The sequence below is a fragment of the Heptranchias perlo genome, chromosome 28 (assembly GCF_035084215.1).
Source record: "Heptranchias perlo isolate sHepPer1 chromosome 28, sHepPer1.hap1, whole genome shotgun sequence".
NCBI classification, from domain to species: Eukaryota; Metazoa; Chordata; class Chondrichthyes; order Hexanchiformes; family Hexanchidae; genus Heptranchias; species Heptranchias perlo.
In genome coordinates this window covers 22,428,834-22,449,726 of record NC_090352.1, presented here as the reverse complement: position 1 = coordinate 22,449,726, position 20,893 = coordinate 22,428,834, and the positions used below count along the sequence as shown (strand labels likewise).

Sequence of the window (20,893 nt, the reverse complement as noted above, 5' to 3'; positions counted from 1 at the left end):
AATTTTAAATTGTCACCTTTTCAACAATATTTCCGAATACTGCACAGGAGGAAAGAAACTACTTGGGAGAAGAGACCTCTCCCACTCCCCCTTTCGTCCTCCATCTTCCAGCTCCCTTTGTGTAGGCTGTTGCAAAGACCAAGGGGAGAAATGCCAGAGGATCAAGAAATCAGAGCCCTAGCCCCAGCTTGGAGTTTATACTAAACTGACTCGAATTCTATTTGCTCACTCACTATATATACCAAAGTATATATTCAAACAACGCCATGTCATTCATACAGTGGAAAGCTACATTTGAAGAGTTATCAAGACACTATTGTAACATGTTCCTCATCTCTTTCGCTAGGTCTAGCCAATGAAACAGCAATGGGGTCAGAGACCTCAGTCTATACCCTTTCTCACTAACCCTGGAAAAGCACCAGTACAGGTACATCTACCCTGAAGGACTTTGAGTGAGTGAGTGAATTTGAGAGCACACTAGGTGATGCATTGAGCACAAATAAGCAAGAGCAGGTGGTGGTGGCACAGGAAGTCAGAATCTGTACCCCTCCTCATTTAATTTGCCTGCCAATTTAGGGGTGGGTATATTATAGGCTGCCCCTAAGAGTCCCAGGATTTCTGATGGGGTCAAAAGGGAGGTGGAATTCTGCCAATAAATTCCAGCTCACCCCTGCCTAGTTTTATTTTTCATGAAAGTCATCCTCCCCAGCCCCAGGCACTCCTGAACTGTAACCAAATTGAGTCATATTTTAACAGAGACCACAGCAAATTGGCATTTGGATCTCATTACATTCAGGTCTTCCACTGAAGTTCCACAAGAGAGGATTTTTTTTTAAATAAAGGTTTATTTAAAAATAGTTTTCAAAACCTTAAAATACTTTACAAATTATCACACATGATTTTTAAATAGTGTAAATCCCTGTTAATGTTTATAAAATCAAACCCTAAATTCTGAGTACTTAAAAGCAGCAATTGTAAATCAGGTTAAAATGTGTATTGAAAGAATATATACAGATACATTTTCCCTCAGTTTTATTCTTTGGTTTGTGAACATTCCTCATACAAGTTCACTTCCTTGGGGCTAATGACTTCCCAGGTTTCAGCTGGTGTTTTGGTAGTTGAGGCTGATTTGGCGCTGTTACCTCGATAAAGAAACCCAAACCTGTGGGAACAAAAGAATAGAACAGTGTGCAACAGGAAACCAGTTCAAATACAGAAGAGGTCACTCTCGTCTTAGCTTCCTAATCCTTTAATCCAGGTACTAATGGATAGCAGCAAGCAGAAAGTTTAATACTCTGTGTGGCGTAGCTGGGTGCTCTGCTAGCAGTACAGCACCAGACTCCCCACCAGAAACAAACTTGGTTCTTAGCCTCAACTCAGTGATATCTAAAGTCCAGAGTCCCCAATGCTAAACTTCTCCTGGACCAGAACAAAAAATCAGCAGGAGCAGAAGCTAATCCAATTACTGAGCATTACGGACAGTGGTAATGAAGTCAACAAGCAATGGCTTGCAATACTGCACGCAGTCGAGTCTCAAACCAAGCACATCAGACACACAATTGAATGGCACAGAGTGTACATTCCTTGCATGAATAAGATCCTCAGGCTGAGTTAAGGCTCCTGTGATTCTGGGCTAAAAGGAACAACTTTCAACATTTGCATCAGGCAAATTCTCATTTCAGCCCAACTGTCAACCTTACAGTTTAAAAAAAACATTAATTTCATCCAAGGCAAAAAGGTTTTACCCCTTTTAAATGATTATTACCAGAATGACCTAGCACTGTATATGGTTGAGTGCTTGCCTTCCAACCAACCAGAGGTTGTAATTCCAATACCTGATACAGGGCAGGACATCTGTCTTTGCCGAGTTTTGTTTTCCTCAGGACGCCTTCCATAAGAATTTCTGGTAATCACAGCGCATCCTTACAAACCAGGAAGGTCCCAGATTCAATCCTTAGTCTGGGCTGAGTTACCGGATCTCAGGAAGGTAGAAGTGACTACACTCAGTATCCCACAGGCCGGGGAGTGGGAACATCTGCTATGTCCCTTGCTCCTGATCATCATTTGACCCCTGGTGGAAAGTCTACGTGGATGCACATCAGATGGGTTGGGCAGTGATGCCCCTACAACCGGATAGTCTGTGGCACGGTCACTGCGCACACAAGAATGGCAAGATTTCAAAAAGTTGCTGGTGGTCATGGGGTATCATAGTATGAGTCATCACCTTCAGAAGAGGAGAGAAAGAGGATTTTTTGGGGGGGAGGGGAAGAAGCAGTCTCTGCTGGCTGCAAATGAATTCACAGCAGCCCCAACTAGGTCTCATGGACTTGTGGGCCCACAATGCAAAATGCCCTAAAATTGCTACATGTTGCCACCGACTCAGATAAGCAATAAATAAAACACAGCTTTATGCAGGACAGCTTCAAATAAAGAAACAATCCTGGACATTCCACTGCACAGTTCTATTACAGAACTCTCAACAAAAGGCAAAATACTGCAGATGCTGGAAATCTGAAATTAAAAAAAAACTAAATGCTGCACACACTCAGCAGGTCAGGCCGCATCTGTGGAGAGAGCAAGATAGGGTTTAACGTTTCAGGTTGATAACCTTTCATCAGAACCAGGGCTGATGAAAGTTCACCGACCTGAAATGTTAACCATACCTTCATCTCAAAATCAAGATGCTTTGTGCAAAGTGATATGATACAATCCCTGAGCATACACTTAATTTGTAGCATTTGGTTTCCATGCAACCTTCAGCTTGAACACAAGCCTCTGTCATTCCGGAAAGCACCCAAGTGAGGAAAGTTGAAGTTGGAGCTTTCCACGGGTGGCAAGTTGTATGCTTTCATGGCCACTTACTGGAGTGCCAGGCAACTGAGAGAACGTTCATTTCCTACCTAGCAGGAAAAATCCAGAAGGGCCACTGTCCAGCGGAACCCACCTGAATTGCACGCAACAGCTGGTCGTGGAGGGACACTGATGGCAGTCGTGGGAGAGTCTGATGTCCAGACCATCCCACCCTCCCAGCTGGAGGGGGATGTGTGGTAATGAGTGACCTGTAAAGGGAGGGATACATAGTGAATGGAAAATACTGGAAACTATTCTGTTACAATTGTATGGGCAAATACCAGTACAAATTATTTTTCTTTAGTTTTTCAGATTGCTGTAAGTTTTTAAAACAGCTTAAAAGGGATGTTCTCAACTGAAAGAAATATGGTATAAATGGATGATGTTTTGGCCAACAATGTGATTGAATAAATATCTCCTGTTGTGGACGAGTTGCGATCAGACACACAAGCTCAGTTAGTTTGTGGAGATATTTATCCTATTGATGGACTGGTCTGTCTTTTTAAATAGAAAACTGAAAAGATCACATCAGCAGGCCCAGACAGCTTGATTGAAAGCATTGTGTGATCTGATCAGATGTCTCCCCATAATGTATGAAACAGACAAGATTTGACATCTTAGGTGCTGATACTAACCAATGTGATCTTGCTGGGTACAAAGAACCAAAATGGCAACCTTTAGCAGCACTGTCTTATCAGACACAAAGAACTGGCAAATGAGCAGTGATGCAGATAGATAGGTTTCTACAGGATAAACCCCAGTGTTATGGCACTATGGTTAATTCGCAGAGCTCCTTCTGCATTGGTGCATAATCAGTTCCATTGATCCCACTGGTGCATTAGCTACTCGGCAGGGAGTTTTTTTTTTATTAATCCAGTGCGATTGTATTTAGCAGAGGTGCTAAAGTAAATTCAAGCTGATTAAAGGTTACCATTTGCCTAGTTTATAAAAGAAATGACTGGCATTGAAGAACTAAAGCCAGTTCATAAAAAGTATAAAATAATAGCCTGGAAATTACAGTGTTACTGCTCTTAAAGGCCAACTAAAGGACTACTTAAGACTTTTAAGCATCATTAACTATGTTTGCTAACCTCATTTTACTGTTTTCTGGAGCACATTAAAATGTGGACATTAACACCCAACCAATGAAATGGCAGAATCATTAGTGAATAGCAGTTGTTACCTGTAATAAGAGGCCATTTAAACCCCTGTAATAGCACTAGGGAACCCAGGGCTTCTATTTACTCAAAAACTTTCTCATCAATTGAGCCTTTCCAGACAAAGGAAAGCAAGATTCACTGAACGGGTGCTGGAAATGCTGCTAGATGGAGCAAAGGAGAGGAGAGAGAGGGGAAGCTCAGAAGGTATGGGGTGGATGGCCATACTCCTCCCTAGAAAAAGGGTTTCCCCAAGTAGGAAAGGGAAGAGATACCAAAACCTGCAGGATCTTGAAGGGTATTAGAATAAAAAAAGATCATACCTAAAAGAAATCTGCTAAAATAAGGCAACAATACCATTTTGGATGGCAAGCACCTGCCACAAATAGACATGCAAGAAAAAGTCATCTCTGCAAAAATTTTAATCCCACCATGTTGGAAGCTGCACTAAGTAGTAACAGCACACGAACTGCAGTGGGTCAAAGCAGCGGCTCATCACCACCTTCTCAAGGGCAATTAGGAACGGGCAATAAATGCTGGCCTTGCCACATCCCATGAACGAATTAAAAAAGGTTACACAGTACTATGTGGGCAGGAAAGAACTAGGGCAAGGAAGCTTTGCACGAATGGGCAGATAATGATGTGGTATAATTACAATTAGGAAGTACATATGACAATCTACGTACGCAGCAACAATTCTTAAAAGGGCTTCACATAGAAATATGCCTCTTCAATCTGTCGAATGGAGCATGCCACTGTTATTGCTCTATTCTTCTGTTTGCAGAACAACATGGGGTATAATCAACAAGAATGGACTCAGGTTGTATCCCTAAACAAAAATCAAGCCCCCAAATCCATTCAAGGAAGTTATCCTTGGCACTATTAGGTAGGAGAGCATCAAAAGCGTGGGAGTTGGTGAAGCCAGAGGTTTCCTCTGAGCTCGTGGCCTGTACCATAATGTTCATGTTCTGTAATGTCGCCCCACAGGCACAAACTCAACTTATAGTATTACTGAAAGGCTCAGGCAACAAGAGTAGTGCTTGAAGGTGATTAACTACAGGTAGCATTTTGACATTTGTCTTGTTTTATTTGGAACGGCAGAACAAAGTCAAGCCACAGCCAGTATCCTCGAGCAAGCCTGTACCCAAGTGCCCCTTCCTTACAATGCTCGCTTTGAGCATCAAATCGGCCACGAATACCAAGCCCCCCCACCCCCTCCTCCTTGTATGTGAAAAACAACATTAAGTGGGATACGGAGGGACTCTGTCACAGTCCATGAGTGAGCAGGAGAAAGGCCAGGCACCTGATGGCCAGAAGTACAGCATGCTGCAGGGTCTATGGATTCAGGCCTCACATAACCTGCATACAAAAAGAGATTATTGTCTGAACAGGTACCATTACATGTGTTTGTGGAAAATATATGCAAGATGTGGTGGGGGGGTGGGGAGAAAGAGAAGGAGTATGGAATAATCGACTATCCAGATATGAACAATCAAGCCCAAACAGCTGTCTGCACTGCATTCTTCCATGAATCCCATGGCAACAACTGTGGAGCCTTCAGTGGCATGCACCAAAGCAAGAGGCCTTTGGCTCCAACCTTAAAGGAGGATGTTGTCTTGGCTGAATACAACATGCTAGGGGATCAAATACAGACTATTTGAGGAAGGGATTCACAGACCTCAGCTGTTTAAAGCTCTGCTCTCAGCCACATCGGTAACCGTAACTCCTTGTAGGAGCAAAGGATCAGGAAGTTGGCTCAAGCCAGCAGCATGCCTCTGCTATCAAGCATCACTGCACAAGTGCTGGCATTTCCACTAGCAAGCAGGCAGGATCCAGAAGCCTCAGCAGCACTGCATGCACACATCACAAAAAGGTCTAGTGACATCTTTCCAGTTGGCAGTCAGTGAAACCCTGAAGTCAACTAGCTCACTTACAATTTCCATAAAGGAATCACTTAGAAGTACTGTACTAGGTTATGTGTCACGTGTCACCCATAATCCAGCATCAGAGAGAGGAAGCACCCTTAGAAAACAGTAACCACAATCACACACCAAACAATTGATTCAATAAATGCAGTGCACTTGGTTTGAACATTGTGCTGTTCAATTGATCGGAATAACATAGGAACTCAGCCAAAGATGGTATGAGGAACTGTGCACAAAAATGTAGGTGGAGATGGTTGAGAAGCTTATTTTGCAGATGTGCACTGCAAAGCATATCTGGTATTTGCTGGAATGCAGCATGCATTAGTACCTAGCATAAACAGTCAGTCTTCCTTAGTGTATTGATGGTTCAACAGCTAAATTCTCTCTCACTTTCACTCTCCTGCTCTGCCACAGCTTTGGCACCCTGTCCTGCAAAGCAAGGTTGCTTTTCAGGGCAAAATTATGCAGCATATACCAAGCGCAATAGTTATTGATGAGAACCTGGCTGCTATACTGTAATGCATTCCCTGATAATTTGCAGCATCTCGAGCTGCTTTAGGAAACAATGGTACGTTCAATAATCAACTGGTCGTAGCACGAGTCTTGTACTGTGCTCTGCTTCAGTCAGTGGTGCATCAAGAGTGACAGCTGCTTGGGCTCTCAGAAGCCATCCTTTTGTTCTTTCTTCTTTCAAATAAGGGTAGCACAAATGATTTTCTTAAAACTGAGGTATTGTGAGAACTCCTGGGGAAGCAGTCATCTATTATTCTGTGCTGGTGGTCACACACCAGCTGGACATTTAGAAAATATCTATGGTTCAAATAGGGCATAGCACCTGAATGGGAACACAAGTGCAATTAATGACCCTATGCATTCTGGAAAATCTGTAGAATTGTGTTGGTCTATTATGCAGCTGGCCTGTGGCAAAGCCGTTAGCTCTGCTGAAAAATGCATCTGTGGCCTCCTTGATTTATTGTCTATGAACAGCCAAGTGGCTGACACTAGAGATGCCGTCAGAGCTAGCATAAAAGCAATCTGACACAAAAATTGGAGGGCTAAAGGGACTTTTGACAGTCACAGGCAGTAACGTACAACAGGTTGAACATGTCTTGAAAGAGATGGCATAGCCTTTTCACAGCTTCCCTGCTTAGTAGCCTTTAAATTGTACAGCTCTCCAGTTATTCCCAGGTAATTATGCCTGGAATGATAGGCCCAGTATACATCAGTGGGACCTATAAATGCCTTGTATACCACCCTCTTACAGGTGGCCCTTTTTTGTTCTTGCTGGCTCTCCAGTCAAATTCATATTGAAGGAACACCGAAAACAATACACTAGACCATTTTCTAGCTCAGCAATGTAGCAGTTCATTTATTGATATCGACAAGGTCTCTACAGCAACACCTATTTGACGTGGGGTATTAAATGGTAACTCATTATGCCAAAAACAAGGATCTCACCAAGAACACCTTAAATGCTGCGTACTCATACGCCACTTTCTCCGAACAGCAATTTGGCAGTGTGCAAAATCCAAGTAGAAACTGTGCACAACATAGCAGCAAATTGAGAGTGCTTTGTTATCCTTCAATTGAACAGGCATTTCAACTAATACCATAGTAATTTCACCAAGGATATAAAACAAAACAAAAAAAATTAAGTTTTGTGATTCTGACTAGGGACAAAATGGCCTACTGGCAAAAAAACATTAATGGCAAACATACCAACAATGACAGACAGGAAAAGAACCACTGGTCCATCCAGCCTGTCCCACACAACTATGAGGCCTTGTGCATCACAACATATACACTCCCCAACCCACAAACAGATAAAAGCATGGAGCAATGAGTGCTGACATGGCAGTGCAAGACAAAAAGAACACAGTTCACATTGATAATACATTTAAATTAGGGGAACTGGAGCACCAAGTAAAAAGGTAGTGAAGTAGCACAATAAGATTTGCAGCTATAAAAGCTGTCAACGAGGAAAGGTATTTGAACAGCATGCAATCCTTCCTTCAGCTTCAGCAGCTGTTTAAAACAACAGTTCATTACTTGCAATTGGTCTCTGCAAGTAAAGTTGGAGGAAACTTTATAAACTATGGAAAATGTGATTAAATGTGCACAGGCACGATGGGCTGAATGGCCTCCTTCTGTGACAAACCAAGGCAGGAGTCAACTTGATGGAAGGTTTGGACACCCCATGGCAACTAGATGTCGAGCAGCACCAGTGGAAAAAATGCAAGTAAGTTTGAGAATTTGGAAGCTCTAGACATGTAAAATAAGTATAAGTATTCACTGGATTCTTTTATTTGAGTATCATTCTGTGAGCATCTGCATGGTTTTGTCAAGGTGCCAACTAGAAAGATAATTCACCCTGGAGTGACAAGGCCATCTCCGGTCACGAGTCACAGGCAACATCATTCAGCAGGAAGTCAAAAACAAGCTGAGTAACAATAATTAAACGTGGGTTTGATCCCTATATGGATTTTGTGACATTCATTTCAGCGCAGGTTGATTCAAATTGTCACTTTCAGTAATAGTGCACTACAGTGGCTTTGCTCCCTTTTGCCTGTAGACTTCCCCATTCATCACCCAGCGATAGATGAGCAAATGCACAAAATGGTTGAACAGGTGAATAAGCTGGGTGTGTGTTTGTTTTCACTCACACTATCCTAGGAATTCCTCAATAAAAAAAGGTATCCACAGCCAGCTATCAATTCTTAAAATTGAATATTGTATATTTCCTGATAATGAATTGTTGGTTATTTCTTAATAAGCCTCCAAACCACCAGCATTAATCCTTCTGGGTGGATGTCATCCAATTCAGTGACAAGAGTGAGGGCACCAGTGGCCAGTGCAGAGGGGTACAGTCAATACATACAAAGACAGAATAAAATAGTCACCCCATAAAGTTCACCCCAAAAAGTTCACCCAGCACTTAAAATGAAGCAGGTACCCTGGAGTGATCAAGGAGATCATATCATTTAGAGTTGCAACCAATAGCTGCATACGTCAGCTCACTCCCAGCTATCCATTAATCTTCATACAATATGGGATTTCCAAAAATGATTGTGCCATTGACAGATTGCCCCACCTAAGCACTAGTGATTTTATCTATTTCAAACAACGTGGAGTTATAAATTAGCAAAACTGGTGAAATCTCAACAAATGCAGTTAATGAAAATGGCTTTTTTGTAATTGGAGAAATGCTTCTCACTCTGAAAGTGAGAATGTCATTTGGATCCTAATTATATACAAAAAATAAATCTCTAACATCCCTGTGTTACTTCTATCCTTTTAAGATCACTTTGTTTAACCACAGTGTAGTGCTAACATTATAGGAGATTATGGTAAAAGCAAAATACTGCAGATGCTGGAAACTTGAAATAAAAACAGAAAATGCTGGAAATATTCAGCAGGTCAGTTAGCACCTACGGAAAGAGAAACAGAGTTAACGTTTCAGGTCGATGACCTTTCGTCAGAACTGGAAGAAGTAAAGATTTAACAGCCTGTAAGCAAGTACTGAGCCAGGGAAAAGGGTGGGGGGGGCGGGGGAGAACAAAAAGGGGAGGTGATAGGGTGGAGGGCAGGAGTGATTAAATGACAAAAGGAACAATGGTGCAAGGCAAAGGGGGTAGAAATGGGACAGGTTAAGAAAAAAGGTGGGTCTAGAGGAGCTGTAAATGGCAACAGCAGAACCATTACCAGTACTTGCTGTCCAAAAAATGGGAGCACTACTTATGATCTGAAGTTAATGAAATCAGTGTTGAGTCCAGAAGGCTGTAAAAAGTGCCTAATTGAAAGATGAGGTGCTGTTCCTCGAGCTTCATTGGAAAAGTGTAGGAGGCCGTGGACAGAGAGGTCAGAGTGGGAATGGGACTGCAAATTAAAACGGCAAGTGACTGGAAAATAAATTGAGATGCAGCACCTGCCCTTTCACCTCCTCCCTTCCCACCATCCAGGGCCCCAAACACTCCTTCCAGGTGAAAAAGCAATTTACTTGTACTTCTTTCAATTTAGTATACTGCATTCACTGCTTAGGATGCAAGCTCCTCTACATTGGAGGCACCAAACGCAGATTGGGCGATCGCTCTGCTGAACACCTCCGTTCAGTTCGCAAGCATGACCTTGAGCTTCTGGTCGCTTGCCATTCTGAATCTCCGTTCCACTCCCACGTCTGTCCTCGGCCTCCTACACTGTTACAATGAAGCTCAACGGAAACTCAAGGAACAGCACCACTTCTTTCGATTAGGCACTTTAAAACCTTCCGGACTCAACACTGATTTCAATAACTTCAGATTTTTTTGATCAGCAAGGGAGTCAAAGGATATGGGGAAAAGGCAGGAAACTGGATTTGAGGTAAAAATCAGATCAGCCATGATCTCATTGAATGGCGGAGCAGGCTCGAGGGGCCGAATGGCCTACTCCTACTCCTATCTCTTATGGCCTTATAACCACTGCTCCCATTTTTGCAGGCAGCAGGTGCTGGTAATGGTTCCGCTGTTGCCATTTACAGCTCTTCTACACCCATATTTTGTTTCTTTACTTGTCCCATTACCATCCTCCTTGCCTTGCACCATCATCCCTTTCGTCATTTAATCACTCCTGCCCTCCACCCTATCAGAGACCGTCTCTTTTGTTCATTCCTCCCCTCCTCCAGCTCTGTACTTGCTTAAAACTGTTAAATCTCCAACTTCTTCCAGTTCTGACGAAAGGTCATCGACCTGAAACGTTAACTCTTTCTCTCCCCACTAATGCTGCCTGACCTGCTGAGTATTTCCAGCATTTTCTGTTTTTATTATAGGAGTTTATGGGTCCGGCAATGGTGGCACTCAAAAGATTAAAACGGTTTACTGTACACTTCAGCCTGTTCTGTCCTCTGGTCCTACTCAGTTTGTATTCACAAAACAGCAGCAGCAATGTTTAAAAAAATTAATATTCACATTTTCTACACAAAAGCTTTAAAACTCTATTCCTCTATGTTTATATCCATAGAAAACATTCTCACATTTACCTGGCAGACAGTACTTTGCAAAGTAGTTCCAAAATCCAGATCTGGATTTCATGAGACACAATACTTTGCAAAGTAGTTCTAAACTCTGGAGGTGGATTTCTGGAAAGTAAATGTAGAAACATTATGTACAAGTAACAATACATTTGTTCCAAGTCTATTAAATAAGCTATTTTATGCTAAAATTGACAACAACTATTCCAGCAAACACCTTCATTAATGAACATTGAATTTATCATTTCACATGTATGGCTTTTCCAAAAATAAATTAGTAATTGCTCTATGTAACAAATTAGAAATTGAGAATTCCTCATCTCACTTGTAATGGGCAGTAAAATCTTAACCTTATCAAGAAACAAAAATGCTTTTCTAAACCCATTTTCTCCACTTTCCAGGCTTCAGAGTCATGCTTCCTAAACGGATTGAAAATGGAAGCACAAGTCAACAGCTCTCCATCAGTGTCATTCCTAGCCAGCTGAAGTACATAGTGAAATCTCACCCAGTTCCCCCTCCCTTCAATCAGCTGGGGTGCAGCCTAGATAGCTCAATCAGTAGAGCATCAGACCTTTAATTTGAGGGCTCAGGGTTTAAGTCCCTAGTCGGTGCTGCTCTTGTGAATATTCAATCAGCTGGGCACCTTACCTCCCTCCAGTACTGAGACAAGAGGCTGCCATTTGAGAATGGGGGTGAAAACACCAGCCAAGCTTCTTTGAGTCTCCCATTTGAGCATTCAACTCTCAGCTTCCAGGCCATAGAACATTAATGTTAATTCTACAATTCTATAGGCCTCTTCCCAAATATGGATACATTTTTTTTACAAATTAGTGCTTCCAATGCTAGAGTTTCATGCAACAGACACACACATCAGGAATTCAGACATGCAGGTCAGCGTATCGTGCATGATTTGCTGCCCATTATAATGAATGGATGGATAGTGGAAAATTGTACTAGGTTCGCTGACCTGAGTACCTGAATTCCCGATTTCTTCTCCCATCACATGAATCTCTGCACTGGGAGCACTACTTTGTAAAATCTATCCTTATGACTCATATTTTCTACAAAAGAGCAGTTTGGAGATAGAAGCCACTCATTTAATCCTGGGGATACTGGAGCATTGTACAATTTCATCTCAGGTATCACGTTTAATGCAGCATTCACTAATAGACAGGATTACAGTGGTTGATATTGCAATAAGTGTTTTAATGCCCTTATTTTAAGAACAAATCAGTCAGCAGTTCAGCAGTGTGTGACTTAAGTCACATGCTGGGACGTGAGGTGGTGCTACACATATCTGTGCCCAAGATTCTTCATGCGGTGAGTTACCAATTTTAGCCATTCCACAAAAGATACATCAAGCAGAGACAAGGAGGTAGGGAAAAATTTCAGGGCCACTGGCGCAAGGCCATTTGTGCATCTCCGAGCTGCTTGCCAAAGATCACCATTGCATGAGGCTGGACAGCAGACCAGTTTAAAGTGCCATGTGTTCATGGAAAAGTATTTGGCAAATCCTTTTTGTTTTCAGTGGGAGAAAAAAGTAAGTATCATTTATCACAAAAGTCAGTGTCCTGACCAAAATCCCTTCCTCAACTAAAACTATTAAACACAGATTTACTGGTTATTCATCCCACTGAGTTTTGCAGAATCTTGTCGCACACAAAATGGTTGCCATGTTTCCCTACATAACAGCAGTCTGTGTACTTCAAAAGTAATTCACTAAGTGAAGCACTTTGGAGCTATTTCTGAGAGGGCTGATTAGGCAGTATATAAATCTAAGTCTTCATTTCTTTAGTGGTGAGACATGTTTCAATGCAAATTTAATCGAGTCACATGTTTAGAAACAAAGTAGTTTTGCCAAATACTGTTTCATGAACAGTGACTGAGTAAACACACCAGTGTCATGGAGATCAGCAGCACTCAGTTAAGTGGCAGTGACATTACACTGCAGCAATAAAAAAATCACTCACCTCCTCTCCTTGGACATTTCTGCAAGAACTCTAGACCCCATGCTCTACTTTGCCCCCATGATAAAATCAATACTAAAAAGGAAAACATAAAAACATAGCAACTCCCTGTATGATTTTACCAATAGGAAAGTAAGTGTGTGTGCATGTGTAAGTGAGTAAAAAAGAAAGAGGAAAAACGAGCAAGTCACTGCAGAATAGTCACTGTATTGTGGCTGTATTCCGCTCTCAAAACTTTCAAAAGTACTAGCAGTGCATCAAATCTAGACTGGATTACCATCAACTTGTCCAATTGCCACTATGTGGCAGGATTGCCCATAAACATCCAATCTCTTGACCTCTCAGAGAGCCTCACACCACAGGGGACTGAAGTGGACATGCTTTCACACCTGGTTCATCCACTGTACTTGTGCCTGACATTATCTCCACTGAGTGCATTTTTAATCTTGCCAGAGTCAAAATGTACATCCATAAAAACTGCACAAAGTGTTTTTAAAAAAGGTAGGTGTCCACGGAAAACAAAGGTTGCAGGCATATATCATGCTACTGGCTTCCTGAACATGTTTTTGCACATTACTGAGAAATTTGCAATGTGAACAGGCTCCCAATGGAGGACACCAGTTAGCGTACATGAGAAATTCCAAACATGACTCAACACTGTTGTGAGTGCTGCTGCTAGTCCACCATGAAAGTTATGTGTCATCTACAACTTTTATCAATAAATAAGCACAAAACTCAGCACCACACCTTGGAGATGAGAGTGAACTAAAGAAACCATGGCCTGGAAATTGGCTCGCATAGCACCTGTTTTTCAGGCGCTACATGACCTTTTAAGTTCCTAAAATGGCATGCAGGAAGCTGCCTCCCACCATATTGGGTAAGGAAAAACAAGTGGTGTCGTTTACCCACGCCTGAAGCCGGTGTTAGGACATGTATTTGCATATGCAAAGGACCTAACCCCTGCTTGAGGGCCCCGCTGCAACACTAGTTTGCCATAGTGCAGTCAGCGAAACCAACCCTACAGATTGCCTGTAGAGAAAAGGGAAGTTACTTGCCTGCAAACCACCCACCTGATCACCACCAATCCTGGCCCCGAGATCCCCAACCCCCAGGCCCTGCACCCTCCCCACCACCTCCAACCCAGCGATCCCTCTCCCCCCAAGCCATCACGTACCTATGCGCTAGCAGTGGCCCGAAAGTCCTGCACTTACCTGCTTGATGCTCCTCCCACAGCGCCGTCTGTATGGGAATGAAGTGCGAGGCCTCATGGGCGCTCCCAAGCTACTGCCGTCAGATTACATAGAAATGACAACACAGAAACAGGCCATTCACCCAACCAGTCCGCTTTAGCATTCATCCCCACACGAGCAGTAGCCCTAATCCCATGAGCCTGCTCCATTCCCATATCTGTCTTCCCTTTCTTTAACCTCCTATCTAACCTATTCCTAAATGTTGACATGGTGTCTGCTTCAATCACTGACTCTGGTAGTGCACACAACAGTCTGTGTTAAAAAAATCTCCTGTTCTCTTTTGCAAATCTCTGACATTTAATCTTGCAATTCTGTCCTTGTTCCACACCCTTCAAATCACCTTGTAATCTCCTCTGCTCTATTGAAAACAGCCTCAATTGTTCCCCATGTGTTTCTTTGAGTTTGAATTTCCTCATACCAGACAGCATCTCAGTGAATCTGCGATGTACCCACTCTATTGCAGAAGTAGGTGGTGAATCCAGCTGTTACTCCGTCTTGGCATTTTTGTAAATACAGAATAGCACGAGTTTCCCATGATGCCCCAATGCACCGAAGCCAATATGGCAGCTCGATGATTTAAATGGAACACCCTCACGTCAGCCTGTTTCACTTGAACTCACATTCTTCTAAACATTCCGACCGATGTCTGTAAAATATCAGTTAGGAGATGACGACCCTGGGTTTACTGGAATGCACTGGGTGACTGAGTGGGTACACTCGGTATGAATAAGAAACTATAATCACAAAAATGCTTCTCATAGTTTCAGACACCCATCTGTTCTAATAAATGCAGTCAGCCAATACAAGTACAATGAAAAAGAGGAAATCCAGAGTAACATACAATAAAGAATTCACCCAACGGACTAACTGACTGATAACTCACAAGGATTTGATGCTCGACTCGGGCGGCTTGGCATCTACTTCATCTTGCGAGAAACAGGGAAGGGGAAGGGCATCTTTGTCTTCTTCATCGCTGTATGGAAAAACATTATTAAAGACTTCTAAAATTGGGTAAACTGCAGTCAGTAAAGTAGCCTTCAACCCACTCAGAACACACTCAAAAATCTCTTCAGAAGCTACAGATGGATTCCAGCAATCGTAACTTTCATAATGGCCTGCATAGCAATTGCCGCCATTTACCCCCTTTTGAGCCTGTACCCTGCTGCTGAATTGCTAGTACTTGGATGACTTTGTTGTGTCCTAGGCCCTTCAGAGAAGCAGCATTTTGCCCTTTGTTACACTGTCCCTTTCATGGCAAAAGCAAACCAGCAGAATAATGTTTGTGAAAGGGCTTCAGGAGAGAGATTTTGCTCCAATTCCACATTTTCTCCACGTTGGTTTGAGAGTTCAAAACCACCACAAATCACTTGTACTTCTGCAAAATAAAACATCCGAAAGCCACCCACATGCAAACACCTTTTACATCATATACAAAAAGAAAAGAAGCCTGAAAGATTCTGTATTTGTTCTTAAGGTAGCATCTCTGAAAATATTCCCTGTAATGTTTGTAAATGTGAAGAGTTACAAGAAGCAGCTCTTAAAATACTGAACTATAATTAATGCAGCCTGTTACAAATAGACAACCTGAAAGTAATTAAGATATTTTTGTACTAAAGTGTGAAAAACACAAAATAGTAAAAAAAAAATTCTTAAGTGCAACAATAAGGAGGCAACTGAAAAGACAAAAATTAAACTTTAGTCTGCCTGGCAGCTCTGCTGAGCAGACTTTCCCAGTTCTCAGCTACACCACTAGATAGAGCACTGCTCCAGCTCATAATAATAATGGAGGATCAAGTTGGTGTTTATTTCAGTTCTTCCTGCAGTGCTGTACCTAAGGTTGCCACTTTTTGCCAAATCCCAAAAAAAACACATTAAGAGTTTGGACTTCACCAATTGCAACAACTCAAAATGTAATCCACTTGTGGGAGAGTTCAAAATTAGGGGCCATAAATATAAGGTAGTCACTAAAAAACCCAGTAAGGAATTCAGGAGAAACTTTACTCAGAGTGGTGAGAATGTGGAACTCACTACCACATGGAGTTTCTGAGGTGAACAGGCATTTAAAAGGGAAGCTAGATAAGTACCTGAGGGAAAAAGGAATAGTCAGATATGTTGATAGGGTGAGGTGGTGAGATGAAATAAATAGAGCGGGAGGAGGCTCGTGTGGAGCATTAACACAAGCATAATGGCTGGTTTCTGCACCGTAAAATTCTATGTAATCCAGTGAAATCCACACTCATCAACTTTGAACTGAGGTTCCTAAGAATTTTTTTTTATTATTAAGCCTCATTTTTAATATTTTCCTGGCCTCATTAGTACATGATGAAGGTGGACCTGTTATCCATCTGAGTGTGGAGTGCTGACCCCTCCTCCCAGGGCTGATAATTTTGTCCTTTTGAGGAAGCTGCTAGATTAAGAATGTGAGAGCAGCTCTTCTTGGACAAGGACAAGGTTGGCACACTAACCTGGCTGCAAATAACTATTGCAGGGCCAGGCCACAACGCGGGCTGGTTGGAAAATCAGGCGGTATGTAACTCAACAAACACGCAGGACGTCAGATAGTGAAAAGTCAGCTTTCAGCTCTCTGTACTGAGGGTAAATATTTGGGTGTCTCAGAGGCTGCACGTGGCCCAACAAAATTGAGTAAAAATTAGGCCACACACAAAGTACAAACTCTACCTTGCTGGTTTAAATTTTAAAAATAGACAGGCCAACTAAAAAATAGACAGATGCCAATCCAAACTGCCCCTCTGTCAGTGAGTTATGGAGTGGTGGGTGTGTGTTTTGGGGGGGGGGGGGGGGGGGGAAGGGAGGGAAAGGGGTGTAGTACGTGGCTCCTACATTTGTAGGAAGAGGTGGCGCATTCAGCCCCGCAACGTCCCAATGCCAATTGCTGAAGAAAAACTGTGCGCTGGTCAGGGGATGGGGAGAAGAACGGATCAAGACCGTCACAACTAAAAAAAAATAAATTGGTCTCTGGAAAAAAAATGTAAATACAAGTCCTCATATTGAGCAAGACAGGGCTTCAAAAGTGACAATGGAGGCGGAGTAAGTGCACAGTTGCAAATGTTTGCTCTCTTTTTAAAGGTTTTTTCAATTGGATCACTCACCTGCTGCACATGTTCTCTGGGATGCCCAACATTTTGGCTTTCACCTTTTTCCTTTGTTTTTTAATTGCAGTCTTGATCGCTTCCATGAAAATCACTGGGCACTTCTCATCATTGAGAATCTCTCTACAACATCAAAACAGATCTTCCAAGAATCTGTTGCACAATACACAAGACAGTACATACACTTCATTGCAATTGTTCTGAACCCCCAGACAGTATCAGAGCTGTAAACCACATTTACATTAACCCTTTCAAACTAAAAGGATGCTGGACGTGCATCTTGGATCATAGGCCATCTAATTACACAGAAGGGGCGATTCAACAATCCAGCTCTCAGGGAGGGTGGGGAGGGGCACCTCAGAAATAAGGGGCTGCGTGCCCACCATTTCCCTGAAACGTGCGCCCTGCCAGGAGTGCCAGGTCACCAAACCACCAGAGTGATCCTCTGCTACAGCACACAATGCAGGCTCACCTCTGATAGTAAGCGAGTTCCTCCTGCACCAGGAACAAGTTTGCCTTTAGCTCGTTGCGCTCATGCAGAATCTGTCGCATTTCTTGCTTCGTAAAACAGGGCCGGTTTGGATCTTTCACATCGATTATGATTTTGTCAGCCATGTTGATTTTTGGTGCATTTGTGACGGTGTTTACCTTTTTTTTAAAACAAAACACAAGAGGTGAAGGGCACTCCAAGTCTATACAATTATACAGCAACAAAAACCTAGAAGAAAACAAAGTTAATTTTCTCTTGGCTTAGTTTTGATTTCGGATTCAGTGGCCACTCCCTCTTGATTTTTTTGGAGGTACAAGATAGGAACCAGAAACAGACTCAGTCTATCCAAATCTTTCATCCCACTTCTACAACCCCACTCTATGCAGTCCTTTAAATTAGTACACCCTCCCAGTTTCTTTTAGAATGCTTTAACCCACACTGGGTGCCAGTCGATTCTGGGAGTATGAAGATGCTCGCCTTTCCCAATTTTGCAAGAAATATGCCTGTACTATTAATCTACCTATTCCATTTCTTTCAGGATTTTCAAAACTTGCATCCAACCGTGTTTCTTCCAACCATCCTTCATTTCCCCTCTTCCCCCAACAAATTAAGCTAATTCAGCCTCTTTTTAGGGATGGATGATCCAAAATGCAAGTTCTTTCATTTGTTCTGTTTTTTTTAATGTATATCAGGTATACTAAGTAGCTCCCGTAGCTTTTGAGGAGGTAAAATTATCCCTTTATACAAGAAAATTATTTCTATATTAGTTTAGAAATTGTGAAACATTTATTACTTTACATGTTTGAGGAGTTATTCCACTGAGTCTCTGGAGTAGGGCTTGAACCCATGACGTTGTGACTCAGAGGCAAGAGTGCCACCACTGAACCATGAATGACATGACAATCAGATGCAAGAACCTGCAAAGTACCTCAAAGATAACATCTGTTCACTATAGTCAAAGGCGATGTCCTGGATACCCAAAATGCACTTTCAATTTATTATTGCTTAATAAAGTAGTGACTGCTGTATGGTTTGTAACCTGATTTACCAAAAGCTCTACGGTGGTAATTTGGTTCAATTTTTCTAGGATGCAGGTCAACTGGATCCCTTCTGTCCTGAAGCCTGTACTCTAGCAGGCCGTTTACCACTGCACTTCTACACTACTTCACACTGAGCCCTGAACTCAGTTACAGAAAAAAGAAACTTGAATTTATATAGCGCATTTCACGACCTCAGGATGTCTCAAAGCTCTTTACAGCCAATTAAGTTCTTTTGTGAAGTTTAGTCACTGTTGTAATGTAGGGACACACTGCAGCTAATTTACACACAGCAAGCTCCCGCAAACAGCAATGAGATGCGTGACCAGACACTTTCTTAAGTGATGTTGATTGAGAGAAATATTGGCCAAGACACGGAGAACTCTCCTGCTCTTCTTCGAATAGTGCCATGGGATCTTTTACCATAGGGGACATACGGGGCCTCGGTTTGATGTCTCATCCGAAAGACGGCACCTCCAACAGAGCAGCACTCCCTCCGTACATGTGTCAGCCTAGATTATGCACTCAAGTCTCTTATGAACCCACAGCCTTCTGACTAGGCGAGAGTGCTACTGACAGATTAAAATACCTTTTTATTGGTGCTTTTCTCTGCCTTAATCTCAGTCAGATTGGATTGCAGTCTGTCTATTTCTTTGTCCTTTTCCTGCATTGTGACTTCCAGCTCTGCCTTCTTCTCCAACACATTTTTCAGCTGCGCTTGAACCACGTGTATTTTATGCCGCAGGTCGTTGTTAACCTTCAGAACTCGATCCAACTGCTGCTGGAGCTGTAACAAAACAATTTGTGTAACAGTCAGATCGACTGTTTGCAGTTATGTTTCCATTAATGAGTTTTGCAGAGATTTAGTGTTACAAATTTAAAAAAAAGTTTTTATTAACATTTTTATTTCCTCCTCTTCTCCTGAAGGAGTTGACTCTGGTAATAGGGTTGCCAACTCTGGTTGGACATATTCTTGGAGGTTTCATCAGATGACGTCCTGCCTCCAATGCCCTGACAAGTCAAACAACCTTCCCCACACCCCCATCCTAATAATTAATAAATGCAGGTGTTAAATGAAAAAAAAAATCTAATGCTGATATTATTTTTCTGTTGAGCCATTCACAGCAGTGTCCAGTAGATTAATCTTTAATGCCTGGAGAGTCCAGGACAATCCTGGGTGGGAGGGGGTTAGCAATCTTATCTGCTAGGATACAGTTCCATGATCGCCAGCCACAGCCCTGTACCTCACCCAAGTAGCCATGTTTGTGCCAAAGGCAGTGAGTATCATTGGGTTGTTTGTGATTTGTTACCAGGCAGTCCTGCTCAGAAATCGGCATTTCCACTATCACATGGAGTTTTTAATGCAAATACAGTAATAGGGCGACAAATCGCACCACAGTCAGCAAGTGTAGAAATTTGCAGGATTTGCTTCAGTAAATCATCTTGCCCTAACCACACACAGAATCACAACTGAGCCTGATTCTGTCTCCACCTGACATCCACTTTCCAATCAGAGTCACTGGATATTGATCAAGAATGAGAACATGATCTGATTTTTACCCCTCCTTAATATAGGAGTTCTAAGAGCAATTGTAGCATCCCTGATGCCACTCTTCTGAGCTCAGCTAACTCAGCATAGACTGGAGATCGAACTTGGATCTTCCTGATCTGTGTGGTTCAGTTCAAAGCTGAACATTTACCATCAGGAAGCTCAAAAATTTAATTTAAGGACAGATTTCAAGTGTTCCACAGGTAATTCTGTATAATAATACAAACTTAAATGCAAGTTTGTTTTAGAATTGGAGCCTGCAGCACAGGTTACAGTACTTTGATGAAAGTAAGGCAAGCACTGGTCGTCACATATACAGCAATCTAAAACATGACTGCAGCAAGGTTCAAACCTGCAATCTTCTGACAACTTCATTATCCATTAGGCAATGCATCCAGTTAGCGTGTAATGCACCTGATTTCTCTCATCCAGGTGATAACCAGGCATGTGTTTACTTGCCTTCCAAAATCAGATTAAAATCATACAAACCAGAGCAGTGCGCCTATAAATAAAACTCAAGGTCCCAGCAATATTCAGTCTCATAGCATAGGACCAG

The 20,893-nt window shown here is 42.3% G+C and overlaps 1 protein-coding gene across 4 annotated transcripts in view; it reads right to left on the bottom strand.

The window, feature by feature from the left end:
• Window positions 1-1,017: 1,017 nt before the first annotated feature.
• Window positions 1,018-20,893, bottom strand: part of rilp (Rab interacting lysosomal protein) — a 35,445-nt gene continuing 15,569 nt past the window's right edge. The window contains exons 4-10 of one of the 4 annotated variants that reach the window (XM_068008220.1): window positions 19,378-19,575; window positions 17,734-17,909; window positions 17,262-17,384; window positions 15,035-15,124; window positions 10,944-11,042; window positions 2,945-3,059; window positions 1,018-1,162 (exon numbers count right to left, since the gene is read on the bottom strand). In XM_068008220.1, coding sequence (XP_067864321.1) covers window positions 1,139-1,162; window positions 2,945-3,059; window positions 10,944-11,042; window positions 15,035-15,124; window positions 17,262-17,384; window positions 17,734-17,909; window positions 19,378-19,575 — 825 coding nt within the window. In that variant the 3' untranslated portion in view covers window positions 1,018-1,138. The remainder of the gene's footprint in view (window positions 1,163-2,944; window positions 3,060-10,943; window positions 11,043-15,034; window positions 15,125-17,261; window positions 17,385-17,733; window positions 17,910-19,377; window positions 19,576-20,893) is intronic. The other 3 variants (XM_068008222.1, XM_068008221.1, XM_068008223.1) reach the window with 3 other exon arrangements.